Below are 24,104 nucleotides of genomic sequence, written 5' to 3'. Positions count from 1 at the left end.
CTCACTAGAGAAATGATAACTAAAACAACACTAAGATTTCATCTCATTCCAGGAAGAATACCAATCATTAAGAAATCCAGGAAAACAAACAATACCATGGCAGTGGTAACAATGGAACCCTCCTACACTGTACATGGAAATGCAAACTTTTTCAGCCGTTATGGAAATCAATATGGAGATTTTACAAAAATCTAAAAATAGAAATTCTGCTTGATCCCCCCATTCTCTTTCTAAGCAGTTTCTTGAAAGAGCTAAAGACATCCTAGTACAGTGATACATGCATATCAATATTTATAGCAACACAATTCACCACGGCTCAGTCTTGGAAGCAGCCTATATGTCTATCAAGTGACAAATGGATAAAGAAAATGTGGCATGTATATGTAATGGAACACTACTCAGGTATAAAGAAGAATAAACTCAAGACATTTGTAGGAAAATAGATGTACATCATAAATGGAATGTTAAAAGAATGAAATAGGACATATATACTTAAATACCATATGATGTCTCTTATTTGAGTAATCCAAAGTATAAGCAAACAACTAAATAAAAGACTGTTAAATTGATTGGAAAAACAGGGAGAGACCTTTTGCAAATGGAAAGGGAACAGAATACAGAGGATGAGAAGAAGGAAGTAGGAGAAGAAGACATAAAAAGATTTGAGATGCAGTGGGTACATGTACCGACCTCCAAAAAGTATGTGATCATTACATGTCACAAACATGAACTAAAAAGGGGGGAGGCTAGAGAAAGAGAGAGGGAGAATGGTGGGGAGGGGAAGGAAAGGGAAGTAAAAGAATAAAAATCTGTTAAATGTGTCTACTTGCTAAAATGAATCTAAACACATCGACTGAAAGCATATAATAATTATTTTAAAAGAAACAACAACAAAAAAATACCAAGCGAGAATAAGAAAGAGGGGCTGGGGATTTAGCTCAGTGGCACAGCGCTTGCTGGACATGCACAAGATCGTGAGTTCGATTCCCGGTACCAGAAAAAAAAAAAAAAAAAAAAAAAAACAGTTTAAAATAAGAAATAAAAGAGGAATAGTTTAAAAGTCTAATTACATCCTTTTCTCTTCTGTCCTTTCTCTCTCATTTATGATCCCCAGTGGCTCTGATTTCTCTGAGATTCCCATCAACACTTTGAAGATGTCTTGCTTTGGGACATATTGTACCTATCACTGCCTGCATGGAGTATACTTTCTTCATAGCACCTCACTGAGGCAGGGAGTAGAATGGTGATTTCCAGAAGCTAGGAGGATGGAAGTTTGGGAGACCTTGGTCCAGAGATAAAAAAAAAAAAATAGTGAGCAAAAGTATATTCAAGAGGTGTATTATGCATCAGGGAGAAAATAGTTAGCAACAATGTACAGGTGGGTTACATCCCAGGAACCCATCAATTGAAAGTGCATTAAGGAATGCATTTATTATAGCTAACTTATCAAAACCATAGCTCTGCATAGCCTAACTGAAACACACTCAGGACTAACTTTAGCTGACAGTCGTACAAAATCAATACAAAACATGTTTTGTAATGTAGTGCTGACTACGTATTTTGTGGACTACCTGTGTCTAACAGAGCGCGTTGGTGGTTTAATCTCATGACTGCGAGTTTGACTGAGTGCAGGGGCTAGCCACTGCTGTGGCTGAGTGCCCTACTCTGCGTCACTAGGTCAGTAAAAGATCAGAATTCAAAATGCGAAATGTGGTTGCTAAAGCATGCCGATGGTTTTCACGTCATTATTAAGTCACAAATCCCTCAGTTACACTGTCATTAAGTTAGGGGCCATCTGCATTGTATTATTTAAAATTGTTCAAACTATCCCACTTTTAAATACTGTTATAAAAATTTTAAGTATGTAATGAAATGCAAGAGTAGTTAATTTAGCCATTCCATGATATACACAAATTTTAAATTATCATGGTGTATGCAGTAAATATGCACAATTTTTATTTGTTAATAAAATAAATCAGCTAGAATAAAATTGTAAATACCACCTCACTTTACTCATTCAGGACCTTTTAAAGGCTCAGTTTTGTTTCCTGATGTTCATATAAGAAGTTCCTCAACTTGAATGTGTTTCTCCTTCATTTCCTTCTATGTAGCATATTATTAGTAAAGCTTTAGTCTTTCTGTTTGGATCATATTATTTGTCTAGCATGCAATCAATATGCCCATCACCTGATTGGAAATCTGAGAATATTTGTAAAATGGATAACTGATTGAATGAGTGAAAAAAAAATGCCCATGATTTTGAATCAAGTCTTTAGAACCTGTTAAATAGCTGAGCTTCTGCCTATGCCTTTCCTGATCATATTAAGTATTATAAGTATAAATTTTCCTTATTGAAATAAAAACTTCAAGGATCATGATTTTTGTTAATGTTTTCAACATAACTTGAAAATCTTTAAGTTAAGTAAACCCATTACAGCAGGGTCCTGCCCTGATACAGATGGTGTCATAAAGAGGAGAAGGAGAAAGCTGATCCTCGTCTCACTGTACATGTGCACAGAGAAAAGACCAATTGAACAGAAAGAGGAAAATCATTTGGGAAGCAGCAAGAGCGTTTTCACCAGAACACAGTATTTCCAACACTTTCACTTTGAACTTTCTCCCTCCAAAATTGTAAGAGCATAGAATTCCGACAAGTCATGCAGCCTACCGCATCCTGAGCTAATATGATATTCAAATCAGTTCACAGATGAACTCCAATTCATAGCCATTTAGAAGGGAGTGAATACTGGCGAAGCTCTATCCAATGGGCTCCTCCTCACACCTTGTCTTTCTTCATCATGGTTCTGTGCCTCTCAGTGATCATTTCTCTGGCCCTTGCTCTTAGTTTTATATATCTTTACTCTCTTTTGCGTGGCTGTTTAAATTTAAAATGGAGCTATTACCCTCCAACTAACCTTTAGTGTGGGCTTTCACTTACTAAAAATTACAATAATTAATTTCTTATTGATCAGAGCAGTGTTAAAGGGAACCTGAAGTGATTCAGTGAACATTCTCTACCCCATGTCCAGTGGTGCATAAAGCAATGTTTTCCCTGTGAGCCAGCTACACTCTCTCTCTTTTTTTTTTTTTTTTGGTTTTTCTCTGGTACCGGGAACCGAACTCACAACCTTGCACTTAGCCAGGCAGGCGCTTTGCCGCTGAGCTAAATCCCCAACCCCTACACACTCTCTCTCTCACAGTTAGAATGGGCTGAAGTGCCTTCCTTGGCTCTGAATGGTAAGAGAATAAATTCCAGGCCGACTGCTACATACAGGGTTAGGAATACCCCAGTCTCTGTGAAAATCATTGACTTGTGAGTTATTTTCATGATTCACATCATATATGCCCCTATCCACCACTCTTGCTTCTATCTCCTGGGTATGGAGTGTTTAATAGTGTCAGAGGACTCGAGGATTTGCGTCTGTTTGGTGGAAGCCATAAAGCTGACAAAACAGCTGACAAAAAAAAGATAGGAAGGTGTTTAATGGTGCACTTGCAAACACCTATTAAGACAGCTTTGAGAATTCTGGATGAATTCAGACTGAAATCTGCCCTCTGGCTGAGGAAGTATTAGCCTTTTCTGAATTTGAGTGAAGAGTTATTTTTAATAGTTGGATCAACTACAGAAATACACATAAATGTGATCATTGTTCTTCTGTGCACCTTTTGGCTAAGAATGTGTAATATCTGCTATTTGTATCCATAATGTTCAGATGGAAAGGAGAATTAGCAAGGGGGAGGGGAAATGGAAGGAAAAGGAAAACAAAATGATGAGAAAAGAAGAAAAAAATGGAAACAAAGCTTTTGTAAATGAGGGAAAGAGGGGTTGAAGGGAGGGTAGGAGAATGGGAATAAAGTTATAACATGTACAGGTATAAATTTCCTACAATGAATATGATCATTATGTATACCTAAACGTACCAGAAACTTAATTAATAAAAAAGTACTTTTTTTTTTTTTGGTTTTTCTCCGGTACCGGGAACCGAACTCACGATCTTGTGCTTGCCAGGCAGGTGCTTTTGCCGCTGAGCTAAATCCCCAGCCCCTACTATGAAACTTTTAACATATATAATATATTAACAATTTTGGAAGAAATATTTCTTTAATATACAATTTTGAGGTTGATATTCAAATTTAAAACAAAAATGTAAAAAGAAAGATATTTCTAATTTATTGCATTCCTCATGGGCTTTGCATATGGTGTTAACTTAGGAAACATTTATTACATTTGTTACTATATATTTCTATTTCTTAAATATTTTTATTTCCCAAACATAATGTTATATATGTATCTTTTAAATATAATGCTTTACTCTTCAAATTTACCAACAGATTTAAACAATTCATAGCTTTTCAATTGCATTATTTATATGTAGAATGGGGCACTACTTAAAAATCATCTGACTTTGCCCGCACAAGACATGCAAGATCGCAAAGTTATTGGAGAGAAGTGTGATGTACAAATCACTGTTGAGAAAGTAAAACTTCATTGTCCATAAAATTTGTATTTCTACAGTACTAAGTAAAGGCAGTTTTAATAAATCTTTAAGACAGGTATCCAATGCTTCACAGAAATAAACACTTGCCAAATTATGATTAATGGTAGTGCAAATATTGATGTTGATGAGCACATCGGTGATGATGATAGATTCCATTAGTCATCACCCTTGACTTCTCATTAATATATCCTTACTTACCTTCTAGAAATTCCCTGTGCTGGAAAAAGCTGACGTAACCTATTTTTCATCTGTTCATATGGCTAGAATTCATCACAGTGCTGAAAGCAAAAGTATATGACAGTGGATGTATGCAGAAGGCTATCATTCCTCTTGCCATTCCTGCAACACTTTATTGAAAAAAGAAAAAAACAGTAAAGGAAAGCTAAAGGGATGACTCATTCTAGACTCTGAATCTAAACTGTATTTTCTTTAGGAAACGCATTGAATGCATGACTGAATAGAAAGGACATTTCTGCTTTCTGCAATCAAAAGACTGACTGTATTAGAAGGCCTCTGTCTTGGTTTCTTTTCTTGTTGCTGAGGGTTTGGTTAATATTCAGCTGGCTCCCAGGCAGGGCAGTGCAGCAAAATGCAGTGCACAGGAGCAAAAGTCCATACCCTGGCAGGCGGAGGCAGCAAGCTACAGCACAGAGCGAAATTTCTCTTTTATTCCAGGCCACTAGACAATTTGTTGCTGCCACCCACAGCCAGGGAGGGGCTTCCCATTATCCCAGACCAACTAAGCTAAAGCAATTAGTGGGCTAATTTAGTCATCTAGTAACTTTAGTCCATATTCACGCACCCTAAATTAGGCACAGTTGAAAAACCCTACCTATGAAGCCATGAGGCTTTGGGGGCAATCTAGATAGAAGCCAGGACAACCCTCAAGAGGCAGAGTTGCGGACACTATAAAATTTGTGAATAGGGGTGTGTGTGTGTGTGTGTGTGTGTGTCTGTGTGGGTGTCTGTCTGTGTGTCTGTGTGTCTGTGTGTATCCTCAAGCACTTCCATCTCTTTGTGTTCTAAGTATCAGGAATGAATTTCATTTGTTACAAATTATATCTTCAACTTTTGTTTGACTTTACAACTAGCAAATTGAACAGGATGTTAGAAAGGGTACTTAAAATTTATTAGAGACTGATTTGCATATGTTTATGAGATGATAAGAGAAAAATAGGACAGTACCTTTCAACTTCTTATACTTTGTATATTTTCTAGAGTTTAAAGAATGGAGGGAAAAAGCTACAATAGTTTGGGTTGTAAATAGGGGTTTCACATGTCTATAAACTCTCAAGTTAATTCAGTCCTGAGACCAAGAGGTGGCAAATACTATTTGACACTGCAAATATTTATTATTTCTCAATTACTTAATTTTTTCTAATTAAAATATGCCCAATGCTAATATGTAGCTGTTGATTTGAAAATTACATTTGTAAATAATTTAATGACATTCAAAGTTCAGTAAGCCATTTTAAACCTTTTAGCTTGTCTATTGATATTTGAATAATGAAATTAAAGAATCTATAGTAACTAGATGAGCTAATAGAAGTGGTGTCCCTGTTTTCTTTGTTTAAACATCAATAAGTTTATTGTGATGGCTTTCAGCTCAACGATCTAGCTACTAGAAAAGGTTATAGCTATTATGACTGATATTGAAAATATATGTTATTTGCAGTAATAAATATATTACTGCCCAATTACTTAAAAAATAATTTTAACTGATCAATAAAAATGTAAAGAGTGTTCATCTGTGATATAATTTTATGCATACATATGTTATATAATGTATAAATTCCAGACTTTTTTTTTTTTTTTTGGTTTTTCTCCGGTGCCGGGAACCGAACTCACGACCTTGCGCTTGCCAGGCAGGCGCTTTTGCCGCTGAGCTAAATCCCCAGCCCCTAAATTCCAGACTCTTATCCCCAAATATTTATCATTTCTTTGTGGTGGAAATTTCAAAAGGATTTCCTTTAGCTTTTGATACATATGTTATTATTTTCTACACCCATGGAATATTCAATAGGCTACCAGAAAGTTTTATTCCTGTGTAACCTAACTCAGAATCCATTAATCAATATCTCCGTCCCACTCTTTCCTTACTGTCCCTGACTTCTACAAACCAACATGGCGCCCTTAACATGTATGAGATTTACTTTTTTAGATTCCACTATGAATGAGATCATGCCGTACTTGTTTTTCATTTCTTTTTCCACTTCTGGACTATTTTAAGTAGTGGTGAAATGGACAGAGGAGTGCAGATGTCTTTTTCTCATGTGGAAGTCTTTTCTTTTGGATATGTACTCGGTACTGGAAATGCTGGATCCTATGGAAGTTCTATTTTTTCCATAGCAGTTGCAGCAAATTACATCTCCACCAAGAACATGTCTAAGTGTTTTCCATATCTTCTGCAGCTCTTGTTAAATTTATGTTTTGTACAACTGTGTTTGTGGTAGCCATTCTTATTGAGATAATATTATATTTCATTGTACTTTGGACTTTTTTTTGTCATTGCTCAGCACTGTGGCAAGGATTATCCCTGAGAAATACCAAATTCCAAAGGAAAATGGAGCTCACCAGATAATCGATACGACCTTGAACTCTGTAAAGGAGAAGTGCTAGAGTTGTGTTGTCTTATTTTCCAGGTGCATATGTGCTGCAGGTCAAGGCCACAGATGCAGATGACCCGACCTATGGAAACAGTGCCAGAGTCGTTTACAGCATTCTTCAGGGACAGCCTTATTTCTCTATTGATCCCAAGACAGGTAAATTTTTTATTAGAGACAGCATTATCATGGCTCCTTCAAATATTTAAGCTTTAATTAAATCTTGGCATGGGAAATTGCCTCTTCTAATACAGCAATAAAGATTCAGTGAGCTTCACATTAAGCAAATAAGATAGCATCTTACCTGCTGGCTGCAGAGCTATTTCCCTTTGATTGAGCTTTGTGTACATATAAATCTTTTCCCATTATATTTGTGGAGTACAAACTTCCAACTAGGGGTTCTCTGTCTTATTTTAGATTTCCAGACATGGTTTTTGTGAGAGGAAGGAGAGACTTGACAGATTTGAAACAACGACATCACTGGTTTTCTTGGCCAGTGTCTTCAAAGCAAATTTCACTTCTAAATAAAAAAAAAAGTAAACAAACTGCAGCTTTTAAAGACAAGTGTAATTTGATAGCATAGAAAGCACAGGAAGATATGCAAATAGGAGGGTTTGTACGCATTCCCATTTACCTTTATTTTTGGCATACTGGGAGTTAAATCCCTCCGCTTTCACCCATGGATAAATATGCTACCGCTGAGTTATATCCCATCACCTAAGTAGTTTTTAAATGAAACAAGATTCCTTGCAATACAATCTGTGTTTGAATGTCGAATGTTCTTTTAAAGAGATTCAGTGACATTGACCTGAAAAAAGGTAGCTACTCCATGTCGTAATTAAAGAAGAAACACCAAAATGAGTCATTTTGTCAATATTTCTTAACTGTATGCTATTATACGTTGTAAAATGAATGGAATACTACTTTTCATGTAAATTTAATCTATTGAACAAATTAGCAACTTAATAGATTAAGTCATCTTTTAATTTTTGTGCTCCAAGTGATTGAACCCAGGGAACCCTTAAACTGCATCCTAGTTCTTTCTATTTTCTTTCTTTTTTAAAAAAAATTGAGATATTGTCCTACTAAGCTGCTTAGGCTGGTCTCAGACTTGTGATTTTCCTGCATAAGCTTCCTAAGTAGCATAAATTCTAGGCATGTGTCACCATTTCTACAATTTAAATTTGTAAATTAATCATTAAAGACTAAAATCAATGTTCATGTTATATGTTGTATACTAAACACAAACATAATGGACTAAAGATTTCAAAATTTTCTATGTCCAAAGAGGTAGATTTATAATCTACTCTATCTATGCCATAGTGGTAATTAACAATTAAGCATTTATTAATGTTGCATAGACCATATGGACTGTTAATGGTCATCTATTAAAATATAAATGCAGAACCTGCAAAATTTTCAATGAACTGAATACATCATCATCTCCTCTCCTCCCTTCTTACACTCCTTACCAAGTCAGGAGGCCCTCACACCTCTGAGGAAGCAGGGAGTCACTTCCTTATGTAACCTTTAAAAAAGAGTAGTGTGTAATAAGGACACATCCTTACTTCAAAAAACTTCTAAAGGGTATGAGCTAGAGAATATCTAGAAGGGCTAAAGCTCCTCTGGTTTAACAGAGTGTTGGAAATGAAAAGTCAAATGGTCAAGTGATACCAGTAAGTGTGTGATGGAGCCATGACATTTGCAGGTTATTTTTCAAAAAAGATGGCAATAAATACAGGAAGATGTATGGAAAGATTAATTTTCAAATTTACCTTGGTGAGAAAATTAACTAGACATGGATGTATGGCTACTACATCCCATTCCTATGCTGATAATCCTCAGAGATAGAAGTACTAGAAAAAAGCAAAAAGGTAATATGTGAAGTTTGTGAAGAAATAAGAATCTTTTGAGTAACTACTATGATGATAATCATACCTAGTGTACAAAGTATTCCAATTCTATTATTATTGCTATTATTTTTATTTTTACAAAATAAAAAAGAAGATCTGGGTTAAGGTCCTCATTGTGGGGTTGCATAGATAAACTCTACAGAGCCTCTGAGAGCTTATATGTTCAGAAAAAGAGTTTCCAAGGAAAGATTAAAGATTACATATTGCTAAAAACTGTGTATGATTGATGTAAGTGAAGTCAGTATGTGAGGGGGTCTGGAAATGGAGAGAATGCAAAGGAGGGGAGGGGAAGAGGAAGTAAAAAGAACCAAGCTGAGATACATGTATGCACCACTTTCTCAGAATGAATATACGCACTAGGTACTACAAACATATATTAATAGAAAACTAAAGAAAATAAAGTGGAATTTAAGCACAAGGCCTGAGTTAAGAATATTATTTCCATAGTCACATTAATATCAGATGACATCAATTATGTGACTTAGAACACATGCTGTCCAATTTCTATGGTCAATATAAAATTTAGATGAATTCCAATGGCTATATAAAGCATTATTTTGTATCAGAGTATGTGTATACATAGTATGACTCTGTAATTTTGCATTCATATTTTTATAAATTGATTCTCATTTAGAATGAAAGGTGAAACAATTCTAGCGTAAACTACCTAATAGATTTTTGAAGCATTGATTTTCACTGGAGACAGAAGTCTTGATACTAACAGTGCCTCAGCCCACTAGACAGGAAAAGAGTGCATGATGAGGCACTTCATTAAGAGCATGAAAACTAGTTCTCTGTTCAGAGAAACCATTAAGAAGACTTTTGTCAAATTTATCACCTTGCGGTAGCTAAAAGTAAATCAGAAATCAAGGATGAGTGCAATTTCTCAGAAATAGTATCCATTTGTTCCAGCCATGTAGCTTCCTTTTATGATTCCTTTTGCTGTTATTAAATAAAATGCATGAAAAGCCAGTATGATTTGAAATTTTCCACATTTGAGCATAGAAAACAGTTTAAAACAATCCTTTAAAGAACAGTCTCAAAACAACTTCTGATGCCTAAATATTTAGGAAGACATAAATACAGCCATTTTCATTCATTTGAAATGAAAGAATAAAGTGGACTCTTTGGTATTGATATTTCTGTTTCATAAATAGTTCTATAATTTTAAGCAGATATAGCACTTAGTCCTAAACATAAGTAGATAGCATTAGTACGAGTAAATATATTATATGAAATAAACGGAGAAATAATTATTTTCTTTTCTCAATTGGCAATTATCTGTCTTACCTAAGAAATAATGCATTCCCAATACATTTGTTTATTTTTTTCAATACATTTGTTTAAATGCCTCAAATTATTGGAAATGTATTTTAAAAGTACTGTTATAGTTAAGTCTGTAAAACATTAAACAATTATGTTAGTAATAATTTATATTTGTGCAACATTTAAGTGAACATTACATTAACATTGTTTCTTACATTAATTATCATACTTAATGTTTACAAACAATTGAAAATATTTATAATTAATGAAAGATTAAATAAGAGAAAAAATAGTGCGTCACTTCTGTGAAATTTTTCTGTACATGAACCAAAATGCTACATATCTTCCTAAAATTGTTATAGCCAAATCATTTAGTGAAACAAATATTGCTATAAATAATTAACCCTTATGACTTACTATAGTAAAATTCTTCAAAATGTTTCTATTTTTCATAAATTATAACAAGTAACTAGTCTCAGGTACATAACTAACAATAAGTACTTTTTTGTCATGTGATGAGGTTTTATTTTTTACTTGTTCTGAACTAATGTAATATTTTTCATTACAGTTTCTTTTCTATAAGCTTCATTTTTTTCTACTGTGATAAATAACAAAATATAAAATATGCCACTTTGCAAGTTTAATTGTACAGTTCAACAGCTTTATATACATTTATGTTGGTACATGCCCATCACCACAATTTACCTACAGAACCTTTTCATCAATATCTTTTATTTATACGTTGCAAAATGTATAATTTCTTTGTGTGGTTCTACATCCATTTATAGAATTCCAATTGGAAGAGTTGAGTAAGAATGCACTTGTGAAAGCTGTTTTTTTTCACTGTTCTGATATTTTATTCTGTGTGGTTCTGTCCTCGACTTTATTTAGGGACATCTGATAAATGTTACCTACATTACTGATACTTTCATAAGATTTTGTTCTTGATAATATCAGCCTTCACTTAGAGATAATCCTCAAGCCTCTGTATTAAAATAAACAACATTCCATGTCCTAAAAGATATTTATTCTTTAAGGTTTCAAAAACGGGTTGGTGTTTTAAAGGTCCATAATAAAATTACAACATGGACTGTACTAGATATTTTAGCCAGTCATTTACAGTCCTATACAAATACATTTTTATAGCTTGAAAATTATTTTGTAAGAAATTAAAAACCAAATTTTTCAGAAATCAGATATGTCAATTCATACTAATGAAGCAGATATCTTTTTCTTTTAACGGCAAGATAAAAAAGCTTTAACCTACAAAATATTCTTTTAAATCCTTTAATACATTTTTCCAGATGAATACTTTTCCAGGGAGCATTATGTCAACTATTAATCATGGACATAGCAAGGGCAAGAAAATCAATAGATGCACATAAACAATTAGTGAACATGCTAAGAAAATACACAATTACTGACAAAAAGTAACATGTATTTTACTATTTTGTAATGTTTTGCATAGCCATAGTAATAATTTTTCAGGAATTCACTGTAAACAATGACTTCCTTGTAGTCTTCATTGTTACATTAAAGAGAATTCTGTCTGAGCTCCACCTGCTTTATTTTAAAAATAATGAATGCCTAACCTTGGAAGGAAACTTCTCTAGGGGGATTGGATATAAGTCTTGGGGAAGTCATAGAACTGTTATATGGAAAACCAGCTAGTTGCATTCCATGCTGCTCTAGAGGAGAAGGACTGTCATGGTGAAAGTAGTAGCAGGAAGAAAAAGTGTCAGCCGCTTATGTACATAAATATATCTAAACATAGAAGAGGATAACACATCCATAAATAAAAGAAGTGCCACATCACATCGTGAGCTTGACATTACTGGAAGCATTAACATGAAAAATGTCATGAGCTGTACTGAATTTGATTATCAATTTGTTTGTTCCTTGTTTGATGCACATTTATGGTCTTAGAGGTGCCTTGCTACTTCAGTACTAAGATGAATCATGTGGATCCTCAATTAGATTTCCATCTATTGGAGGAACCTACCAAGGCTTCAACAAATTATATTGCAGTTTTGTCACCAAATTTCCATGAGCAAAATTACTACTATGGAACATCTGCAGATATAGACTAAAAAGGAGAAGAAAACTTATCAGAAAAAAAAAAAAATTCCTGAGAGTTCCCAGGGAACTCAGAAGATGGAGCTCAGTGAGAAATAGATAGTTTAGGGGGACTTCAAAGGAGAGGATCACAGTGACCTCACATGAGAGCTGGTTTACTGAGAACAGACTCTTGGCCTGAGGAGCTTCTTGGAACTACAATCTTCAGTGAGAGGAGAATAAAACCACTCTTTGTTCATGGCCTAGACTCACAAAGGGATACATGGCCAGTCTAAATCTTGAGGCCTGGAAAAGAAATAAAGGATTGAGTTAATGTACTACCTATAATATTTTTTTTTTCAGAAGGAATAGAATAAAATTTAGACTTGTCTCCCTAAATGTGTAGCTTCAAAGTAAGAATGAGACTAGTTGGGTGAGTATAAAGGTCCTTCACTAAGAAAACTTCTCACTCCTTTTGCAAAATAAATAGCAGTGGAAGTAAAAGTCAATGCAAATGGATTATTCTGGGTGCAAATAGGGTGTGGAAGAAAATATATATCCAACTTCACTAAAAATAAAGGAAAAGATTCTTGCACCTTCTGATGTGTAGGCAAAGGAATAAAAATGAAAGATGCGTTAAAATAACATATATTAATAAACTAAAATCTTGAATATTATACATCTACTAAAAATAGATAGTTCTGTTACATAAGAACAAACAGGAAAACTGACCTACTCTAATTAAAAAAAATTATGAGGATCTCTCTGTCTGAGGTCGAACCTCTCAGGTTGAAGGACCTGGGCCCTTGGCAAGTGGTGGCACGGTGAAGAAAGAGACACCGGAGACCAGGCTGATGGCGCAGATCTACTTTATTGTGGAAGTACCGGACGTTTTATAGAGCAGGCTAGGGGCGTGGCAAAAGGAGGCATGTTTATCCAGGGGAGGCACCGAGGGAGGGGCAGAGCGGGACAGCCTAGGAGGGGCGACTCACTCGGTTTGCCGAGGACATGACAAGTCTAAGTTTGCTCAGACTCGCTCCTCCACCACGGCCCTCAACCAGACCTCTGGGCCCCTGTTTCCCACATCTGTCCTCTACTAGCGTTTAGTCTGGTGAATGAAGATAATCAGGCAAAATATCTGAAGAGAGGAAATGAAAAGTTCTTCCCTCTCGGCATGCATGTACTGTCTAGGGTAAACGCCTTTCTTCCTGGAGCTGTGCTGTGAGGCTGAAAATACTTTCACAGAAAAGAAAATGACCAGTGTCAAAACTATAGAGATTAGCCTGCTCTGTCCCTGGAGAGGAATTCATCAGGAAAAGTGAGACTGAGAAGCTTAGAAAGCAAAGAGCCTCAGACCGCCTGGCATGGCTGAAGTAGCTGGATGTTCGGCACCACCCACTCCAGCAAAGACCCTCAGTCACCGGCGATTGGAGCGGAAGGATTTCATTTGGAGTTTGCCAGTTCTTACTCTGCTGAGGGGTATTTAACAACTGTGTAAATTGCAGGATTCAAATGATCTTCCAAGTTATCCTTTCTTTGACTCAACATCATTTTCAAACATATTTATTCTTCTAAAATGCTTTGGTAGTTCCTGGACTAGAAGCCGTGTTACCAACCCTGACATTTACCACCGTTCCTCATGCCTGATATAAATCACTCTGTCCATGAGTTACACATTCATTACATTGTTTTCAATGAGAAGCAGAAAGTATCCATCTATCATCAATCTATTCATCTATCTGAAGCACTCAGTTAATCAGAATGATGATGATCCCATCAAAGCTGTGTTGAGATTCATTTGGATCTGTAAAGATTTTGGAATTATGAAACAGTCTCAAAAAGTTATGTGCATTCCTAACTGCTCCCAAATAGGTGCCGGGAGAAGACATTTTTATGACAGCCACAAATGACCACATAATTTTCTAGATACTTCTCAGAAGGTTTATTTACTTTAGCAAACCATTACCACTCTACCGCCTCACTGTGTACCTCTTTTTCCCTCTGATTTTCTTTTTTTGGGGGGGGTTTCTCCGGTACCAGGAACCGAACTCACGACCTTGCGCTTGCCAGGCAGGCGCTTTGCCGCTGAGCTAAATCCCCAGCCCCTTCCCTCTGATTTTCTACAGCCAGGTTGGGTAGTGCTTGTTCTTGCAACTTGACAGTTTCTCTAACTGCTCCTATGGGACTCTTTTACTCTGTTTTTTTCCTCGTCGAATCCTCTTCTCAGACATACACTTGAAGGCTTCTGGGCGATGTCTCTTCGGACACTCATATTTTTTCTTCTTTCATAACATTCATCACCATCTAAAACCAGCTTAATTTCTTTGTACCAGGAATCGAACTCCAGACTTTGCACTAGCCAGGCGGGTGCTGTACCCCTGAGCTACATCCCCGGCCCCAGTTTATTATTTTTCATATTACTTTATAATCTGATCCATGTTCCCATAAACACCAACCCCTTAAATATAAATCCTGTGAACAAAACTTCTACTGAGACGACATCAGTAATCACCCCAGATGTTCCCCAAGTGGCATCTAGTGGGCAATTTGAGATGTGGCTACCTAAAGGGTTATTTGCAAAGGTGCAAGTATGAAGAGATTCCCTAATGCACAGGGCATGATGCAAGCAAAGAAAAATAAACAAATGGGTAAAGTTACCTTCCTGGGCCAAAAGAAACAAAAGGGAGTTCAGGACACATGCACTGTCTGGCGAGAGACCCACGCAGGAGGCAGTGGAGGATGGGGGAACCCATAGAGTGGGAACCAAAGCTCATGGCACACTCTTTTGTCCTGCCAGTTACCTCAGGCAAGCAGGGCCAGGCAGCAGAATAAAGTCTGGAGAAGTGTACAGACCTGGAGCAGTAAACGAAGAGTATCCATCACTGTGACCTCAGTCCTACTAACACTACATGAATGAAAAGAAAATTTTAGGTCAGGTCCTAACTGAATCTGTTTTCCTATGTCTTAGTAATGCAACTGATCCTTCCTTCAAGAAATAACACATGAAATTGTACTTTGACTTGTTAGGGTAGTATTTATGGTATTTTCCTACATAGTACCACCTGATTTTTATCTCAAAGTATTATCATTGCAGTATTGAAGACAATATTACAAAATTAATAAATTCTGTCAAGACTGGAGGAATGTCGATAGCAGGAGGTGACTGTAGAGGGAAAATATATCCTTTGGAGACTCATGTCATTTCATATATTATTTTAAATTTATAAATCTTTCAACCATATATGTACGTTCATGTTAGCCAAAATAATATCTGCCAGAATTTCTTTTTTCACTTTTGTTTCCACTGTAGTTGTTTTGATTGTTTGCTTTGGAAAGCTAACCCATTTCTAAGATATTTGAATCATTCCAGGATTATGCATAATTAACTTTCTATCTTTTTTCCAATAAATATGATTTATTTCAGAATTATGAGGAATTAATTAAAATTCCAGCACTGCTCTTATGGAATATTTATTCTGTTCTTTATTTTATTTTATTTTATTTGTCTTCACTGTGATCCTACAAACTGGTCACTGTATCTTTATACTAAAAGACAGAAATAGACACATAGACCTAAATTTTAAGTAAGAAGAACCATCATTCCTTCCTTCAACTGGTTACATTCTGCTGCCGAATTCTACTATTCTACTGTTCTATTTTACCTTCTACTACTGAGCTCAATCCTCTGAGAAGTTTCCCCTCTTGCAGTATTGCATAGTCTCTACGTGTTTGTTTGTTTTCAATTGTCAAGCATGTAATAAGCAATGAACAGTTATAAATAGATCAGTTTCTTGAAAAATAGGACTTTCCCGGGATTTCTGTTTTACCCACAACAATAAAAAGATCATTTTTTCATACTGAACATCATGGTCTTCCTGATTCTCCAAATCCCAACTCTCAAAAATGTGCAAACTACACTTTCTCCTCTGGAAGGGTTGTTCTTGACTGAAAATGTGATAGAGGGGGGAAGTACATCACTGCCATCAATAGATACTGTCTTTTAAACTAGGTCTAAAACCCACTCCACTTTCTAAATCCTCCCACACTGCATTCCGGTCAGGAGGAGGGCAGGGAGACAGGGAGGTCACATGTCAGACATGGGAAGGAACAAGAGGGAAGCACAGGGATTGGGAAAGTGAGACTTTTTGACAATTTTAACAAATCACCAAAAATGCATCGATTCTTAAAATGATTGACACTACCTATCCATTCTCTTTCTCAATTGTATCCTAAGGTTTTAATTTAACTAGATGCAGAAGATAGCATTTTGCATACTTCAACAAACAACTTTGTCTACTTTTCCCTCTCGCCTTATGTATAAGTTTCATGTTGGGACTTCTTATATAGAAATGAAATCTGTAAAGAATATATACATTTATATAACTTCCTTATCAGAAATCAATTGAGTATATGTAGACCTTGCTCAATAACAGTATAAGAAAGATGGGCATAAATTGAACCCAGGCATTTATCTAGAAGATGAGAGCATTGTACTTCAAGCACAAGTCACATAACTTAAGGTACACAGGACTGAAGCACTCAAGTACAGAGATGAAAAGTCTCAGTTTAAAGAGACTTGCAAAGAAAGCATCAGAAACTTAAGCTGAGGAGACGACAAACAGATTGAATCAAATTGGTGTCAGTACCAATTCATGCATAAAACATAGGTAGCAAAAATGAAGACTGCCTTTTTTGTAACTATTTCTTGCCAAGTGTCAGAAGAAATCTCAGATTATAGTTAAGTCTGAATTAGCAACAAAATAGCATTTGGTAAGTACGTAACAGAAAGTACAAAGCAAATGAGGATGTACATTGCATCTTTGATTTGAATGGTGTATGTTTGTCTTGATGGCTGATGTTATCTTTGATCTTCACATATGCCACTTATGTTTGAAATCACATTATCAAAACCATGTAGCTTGAAAGCAAAAGTCTTTCTTCCTCTATAATCATTTAGTATAGATTGGAATTTGGTATAAAATTTTTTGATGATTTTACTTGCAAAGAACCCTGAAGGTTTTACTTATTCCACTATGAATACATATAAATATAAATTAGTTCTATACTTGGCCATAAGTATGGAAAATGAGTGGCATATGTAAATATGGAGATGTATTATAAGATTGCTGATTTTGAATGTAATCATTTGTATATTCATTTTTGTCATTCCGGCATTTGTTCTGTTGGTCAATTTCTAACTGGGACCCTGGAGGAACTTGGGATAAAAAAAAAAAACAGTCTCAGTAATGGCAAAACAATGTTATCTAAGGAAAAACTATTGCTAAGATACTAAAAAATCCTGTAAGACAAAATACATTACGGCAATGAGATATTTCATGTACTTTACAAATAAACCACCATATTTATCTAGCAAATAAAGAATGGTAAAGACAATGGTAATCATTGGAAATTCCACACAGGACACTGTTTAACCACTGACATTTTTTCATATGTACATTTTTGTATAAATTTTTCAATTATTTCCTTTTAAAACTTCAAACCATACATATATAAGGTCTTAGCTCAATCAGTGAGTCCTTAAAAGTAGTACTTTATTTTGTAGCTGATCCTCACCCTCACCACTGCATTTCCTTATGTGGTGGTGATCATAAAATAGTAAATTATGTCCTAACCATTTGGTAATTTAGGGTGTTTTAAACTGTAAAAGACACATTATCTTAGCTAACATACTTGTTATTACATCTGGGTAGAAGCACTGTATTGTTGTCATCTCTTTTTAGTTTGGAAAGCACAGTATTTGTGAAACATACATTGTATTATTGTTTTTCCCCCAAAGGAATAATTAGAACTGCTTTGCCAAACATGGACAGAGAAGTCAAAGAACAATACCAAGTACTCATTCAAGCCAAGGACATGGGAGGACAACTGGGAGGATTAGCTGGAACGACCATTGTCAACATCACCCTCACTGACGTCAATGATAATCCACCTCGATTCCCAAAAAGTATGTTCTATCCTACTGAGTCTGACCTAGTAAAGCTTACTAAATTATTATTTAATTGAATTATTATTGGATTGAATGCTATATAACTTGAAATAACCTCCCAGACAATTCTGGTCTTTAGAAAGCACAAGCTAATGGATTAAAAATTACATGCTTTTAAAATTTAAGTTTTTGGCAGATCATGTTTAATAATATTTTCTATAAAATAGAAAGCACTGACCATTAGTTGTGTGCTTTAATTTCTATTAAACTGAAATATTCACACTATATGATAATTTATTAACAGAAAAATTTATATTTAAACATGCTAAGTATGATGTAAGACTTCAAATTTATAATATATATGCCATTATCATATTTCATATCATGATTTGAGTAAGAATTCTGTGCATTTTTAAGCAATTATATGTGTGAACCATTTTCATATATCAGGTAATATTGATTTTATTTATAGTACTTTAATTCTGACTAGTTATTTCATTTTAGTTTTGCTATAGGTGAAAATTGCTATGGTTTCTATGATAATAGAATGATTCACACCTGTGTCCTCTCTATAGCTGTGTTTCCTATTGAAAATGATTACTTCTCACTTGGGTATCATCTAGTTTTCTTTTTCAGTATTACATTTAACACCAATCAGTACCTATTCACTTCCTGGTACATTGTCAAGGACTCTTTCTGAGTTTCTAACTTTACAGTGCTGAGGCTGAATGGTTTTATTCCTGGTTTTATAAATAACTTGATTAAATTACTAGGTAGATATTTACCTGAGCAATTAAAAATGTATTTTGCCCCTCCCACTCCAAAAGAAGACTTTATGAGCCCATGTAATAAAATGTATAATGCTGAGAATATTTAACTAAATGGATATTTTATTTGTTTGACTATATGTTTACACATATTATACTACTTTGTCAATTTTCTAAATGTCATCATGGGATATTTTCTTATGAAATGTTTTCCTTAGTGATTAGAAAGGTATGATAGGCAACTGCAAATTTTCATAGTACAATACATGATAATTAGTTCCACTGAATGATTCCCCTAAGCATGCATATTATAAGATGTCATTTTAGATACTGCAAAGGTAGAGAATTTACCTTTGTTGATTAAAAATTAGCCCATTAAAGAAAGAAGTCATACTTTATAATATGACATGTATATCACAAGTGCCTATGTTATACTATATTTGGTTCGTAATGCAGAGCAACATTTTCTCTTTGCTCTGAAGGAAGAAATTAAAAGGAGAACGAATGCACTTAATTCTGAGTGCACTCACTGAAGAATATGATTCCAACTTCAACACCTTTCAATTTTAGTTTTTCTCCTCCTTTCCTCCCTGTCTCTTTGCCTTCCTATCTCTTTCTTTTCCACTTAAGCACAGTGAGCTGAAGTTGAGCAGGAGAGATTAGAAGAATAGCTTGCTTGTATGTAAAAGGTGGCACTGTGTTCTTGAACTTGATCTGGGTTTTATACTAGGTATATACTGAAATTATAATTTACAAAATATCGACTGTAATCTTAGTAAAAATATTCTTGCTTACATGATTCGACATATGGTAATGGGGGTTTTCATAACAGGATATAAAATCACTGGTGGGAGGGTATGGGCCTTGTGAATATGGGTGAGGGATAGTTTGTAGACAAATAGGGAAGAACTCAGGCAAACAGTATGACGCACAGTGACATGATGAGGTATAGATATGAGAAGCTACATATGCACAAGAAAATTATAGTGTGCTTAGTTCTCACTGCAACATGAAGATCGCTTTCAGTTCTTACTTAGTAAAAAAAGCATCTAGATAAATACTGGAGTAGGCCTCATTGATATTTATTTAAGTATTAATTTGTAGGTCTAAGCACTACTAGATGTGCTCCATTAGGAAAATATGCAAGGGACGAAAAAGTCAACTTTTAAATCATTTAGATCTGTTGCAGGAGCTTTGTTATTAGTACCCTTTTCCTTTCACAACCCTGAGGTCATTTTTACTTCAGTTCATATGCATAGACATGATATTTACTTTCCATGTACAGAATTGTTACATGTACATAGCATAGATTATTCCTTTTTGTCCTCTTTCCCTCCACTCCTTCCCCCTTCACCTAATTCCTGACCCCCTCCCTTTCTTAGTACCTTTGCAGTGCATAATATTTGTGGAATTTGTGTGGAGTTGGTACTTGTATATTACACATCTTCCTTTTTCATTCCTTTCCCTCTCCCATTCCTCCTTTTCTTACCCCCTTCCCCTTGGAGAACAAGCTATCTCCCTACATCATATGATTTTTCTTTTATATGGCTCTTTATCTACACTGAGTTTCTCATATAAGAGAAACCATGCAATATTTAAACTTCTGTGCCTGATTTAAGTCACTTAATATTTTAGTCTCAAGACAAATCTGTTTTCCTAAAAATGACATAAATTTACTTTCTTTATGGCAGAGTAGGACTATCTTATGTGTAAATACCAGATTTTCTTTATCCATTCATCTGTTGATGAACATATAGGCAGCTTCCAGGACTCAACTATTATGAATTGTGCAGCTAAAAATATGGGTATGATGCATGTATCATTGTAATATGGTGCCTTTAACTCTTTCAGGTAGATACCTGATTGGGGAATAGCTGGGTCAAGTGGAATTTCCACTTTCAGTTTTTTGAGTAATATCCACTCTAATTTTCATTGTGGGTGTATCAGTTCACATTCCCACCAAGAGTGTAGAAAGGTTCCTTTTCTCCCTGCTGTCTTGCCAGTATTTGTTATTATCTGATTTCTTGATGATGGCCATTGTTACTGGGGTGAGATGGTACACCAAATTTGTTTTAATCTAGGTGTCTCTAAGGGCCTGAGATTTTGAGCATTAATTTATATATTGATTAGCCATTGTACTTCTTGTATGAAGCACCCTTTCACTTCAGCTTCCCAATTTTGATTGGGTGTTCTATTTTGGAGCATCTAATCTCTTTTAGTTCTTCCTATATTCTGCACATTAATCCTCTGTTTGAGGAATATCTGGCAAAATTTTTCCCTTTCAGTAGGTTGTCTTTTCACTGTGTTGTTCATTTCTTTTCCTGTGCAGGAGTTTTGAGTTTGATAGGATTCCATTTGTTGCTTTTGGGTACTGTTTCCTGTTCAACCAGGATTCTGTTTGGAAAGTACTTGAATATTCCTATGATTCTATACATTTTACTTTTAAGACTATGGAACCTCATAGAAAATAAATATTTGACCAAGATCAATGAATGTAAGTGGCAGGTTTTTAAACTCTGAAGTCGAATTTCTTTCTAATTTAACATAACATTTAAATAAACGGTTATTATTCTCCTTTGTTTTCTCTTGTTGCTGGGACAAAATACTTGATGCCAAAAATTAAGGAAGGAAAAGTTTACTTAGCTCAGTTTGTGGAGATTTCAGTCCATACTTGGCTAGCTCAGAGGCAGGGTGGCATGGCACAAGGGCAGCATTCCAAGGCAGCAGGAGACAGTAGAATCAACAAGAGCAAAAGGAGGGAGATCAAGCATCTTTTCCTCCCTTATACTGTATACAGGCTACCTGAACCAAGATGGGTGTAGCACTCACACCATCTGAGTGCCCTGCTCTTGCACAAGGTGAGGATGTTCACAAGATAAGGACTCTGGACCCCCTGCTGAGTTGCTTACTTAAACTTCTAAACTTCTCAAGTTGACGCAACATATCAACCATCTGAAACTGTAAAACCGTATTCCTACCAACTCTGCAAATCCTGACATGTATCAAACAGCTACCACTCATAAACAGAAAAATGAGATGGCACAATTGCTTGTAAAATAAATCACTGTAATTAAATAATTTCTTATTTTTATTACATGCACATTAGAACTATAGTCAGAAATCAAAATAGTTGAGAAATGTTTTGGAATCGTATGAAACAAAAATAGTTGTCCTGTTTTGCAAAGATAAATTGAATCCCCCTGAAATGTTACATGTCTTTGTGTCAAGCTCATTTTTCTATACTGTCATTCTGAACTATATTCTTCAGAGAAAAAGACAAAACATATTTGTAAACAGAAGAGTCATTATAAATAGAAGAGCCAAGGTTCTTGTAGCAGGAATATTTCTCATATGAAGCAATTAAACAGCAAATGTGACAAAATTACACACTGAAATAATATCCATTTGAATGTTAATGTCAAGAAAACATGCATCTCATTCGTAAATAACTCAAAAGAGAATTTCCCACAGCTAGCTATATTTGCTTGTAACTGTAATAGTTATGCTAAAAGTAAAACTTCACATGTACTTCAATATGTACCCGTTTAGTGCTTGAGCATATTCAAGATAATTTCTCAAAATTGACTGATCATAAAGTAATTTGGCTTCTTGTGTGTTTAAATGGCTATATGTAAGGACACATTCCATGCATCTTATTCTATAAATCTGATGGGAAAAAAAATGAAAGGAATTTCTATTTGTAACATGCATGTCTAAATAGTTTACTGTATCATCATTGCTTTTAAATAGATGCTTCCTGGGATATCATCACTTCCTCCAGTTTATATAATGATGACAACAAGCATGATAGTGACTAGTAAGGCACCAAGTGCCACACACTGTGGCATAGCCATCTGCCATTCTGAATTATATCCTTCAGAGAAAAAGACCGAACATATAGGAGTTCTCATTGAACTTTTATAACGACCTTTTTACTTCAGAGAAAAAGACAGAACATATAGGAGTTCTCATTGAACTCCTATAACGACTGTGTGTTATTTTATCAGTTTAGGAAACTAAGTAGCAAAGCAATATTGCTTTAAAACATTCATGAAGTATGACTATGAACTCTAAATTTTACTGGGCCTAGAAGTTCATGCCAGTAATCACAGCACTCTGGGAGGTTTAGGCAAGAGAACTGGACGCATAGTGAGACCTTATCTAAAAATTAAAAATAGAAAATTTTAAGGTCTTGGGATGTGGCTGATTGTGAAGGCCCTGTGTTCATTCCCCAATGCCACAAAATAAGAACCTCAATTTTTTATCAGTCTTTTTCATAAATGTCAGCATGCCTCTGATATCCGTGTTTGTCTCAAAGAAAACTGTTCCAAAATAACTCCACAAGTATCATTTTCAAAACAGAAATACTGCACAGAATACTGCAAGAGCTCTACCTGAAATCCTGTAAAGATAAAGTGTTTTATCTGAAAAATGTGTTCTATAGCAGTTATACAACTTTTATCTACCTCAGTGAAAGATGTTTGTAGAGCCTCTCCCATCTGTTAAAAAGCTACAGGAAAATATCAATGGTTTCCATTACTTGAATTTTAAATGACAAAACCATCTAATAAGCAGACCTAAATTATGCATTATGAAATTAGATCAATTAAGTGATGAGGTTGATACACACACAGACCCACATACATGAATCTTTTTTAAGTGGTATTGAAAGAGTTTGGCGACGTACTTGTTGCTGTGCACCGTGTGGAACAGAACTAGAGACCAGAGCAGGGTTATTTCTGACTTCAGGGGCAGATCCTCGGAACCAAATTTGTGCACTTTACCTCTTAGGGATCTTTTACAACTCTGAGCTTCAGTTTTGTTTTTTTCCTGAATGGTGTTAAATAGTTTAAGTTTTAAATGATGTTAAAGATGTCCCTAATCTTATCAATGTTATCAATACTAGTTTTAAAAATAATAACAATTTTAAGTATTATGTTTCTGTTGAATATTGAAATGATTTAAAAATTAATATATGCACATTCAAGCTAAAGTATATGGTATTGGAATTTTTTTTTTTTTTTTTTTTTTTTTTTTTTTTTTTTTTGGTTTTT

At 35.0% G+C, this 24,104-nt stretch overlaps 1 protein-coding gene across 1 annotated transcript in view; it reads left to right on the top strand.

Annotated features, from left to right (window-relative positions):
* Positions 1-24,104, top strand: part of Cdh12 (cadherin 12, type 2 (N-cadherin 2)) — a 958,345-nt gene that overhangs the window by 854,376 nt on the left and 79,865 nt on the right. Inside the window, exons 6-7 of the mRNA XM_005386141.1 lie at positions 7,142-7,261; positions 18,134-18,301. Of these exons, the coding sequence (XP_005386198.1) occupies positions 7,142-7,261; positions 18,134-18,301 (288 nt within the window). The remainder of the gene's footprint in view (positions 1-7,141; positions 7,262-18,133; positions 18,302-24,104) is intronic.

This window comes from Chinchilla lanigera, unplaced genomic scaffold, assembly GCF_000276665.1.
Source record: "Chinchilla lanigera isolate Chin_1 unplaced genomic scaffold, ChiLan1.0 scaffold00025, whole genome shotgun sequence".
Classification (NCBI taxonomy): Eukaryota; Metazoa; Chordata; class Mammalia; order Rodentia; family Chinchillidae; genus Chinchilla; species Chinchilla lanigera.
This window is presented reverse-complemented; position numbering and strand designations above follow the sequence as displayed.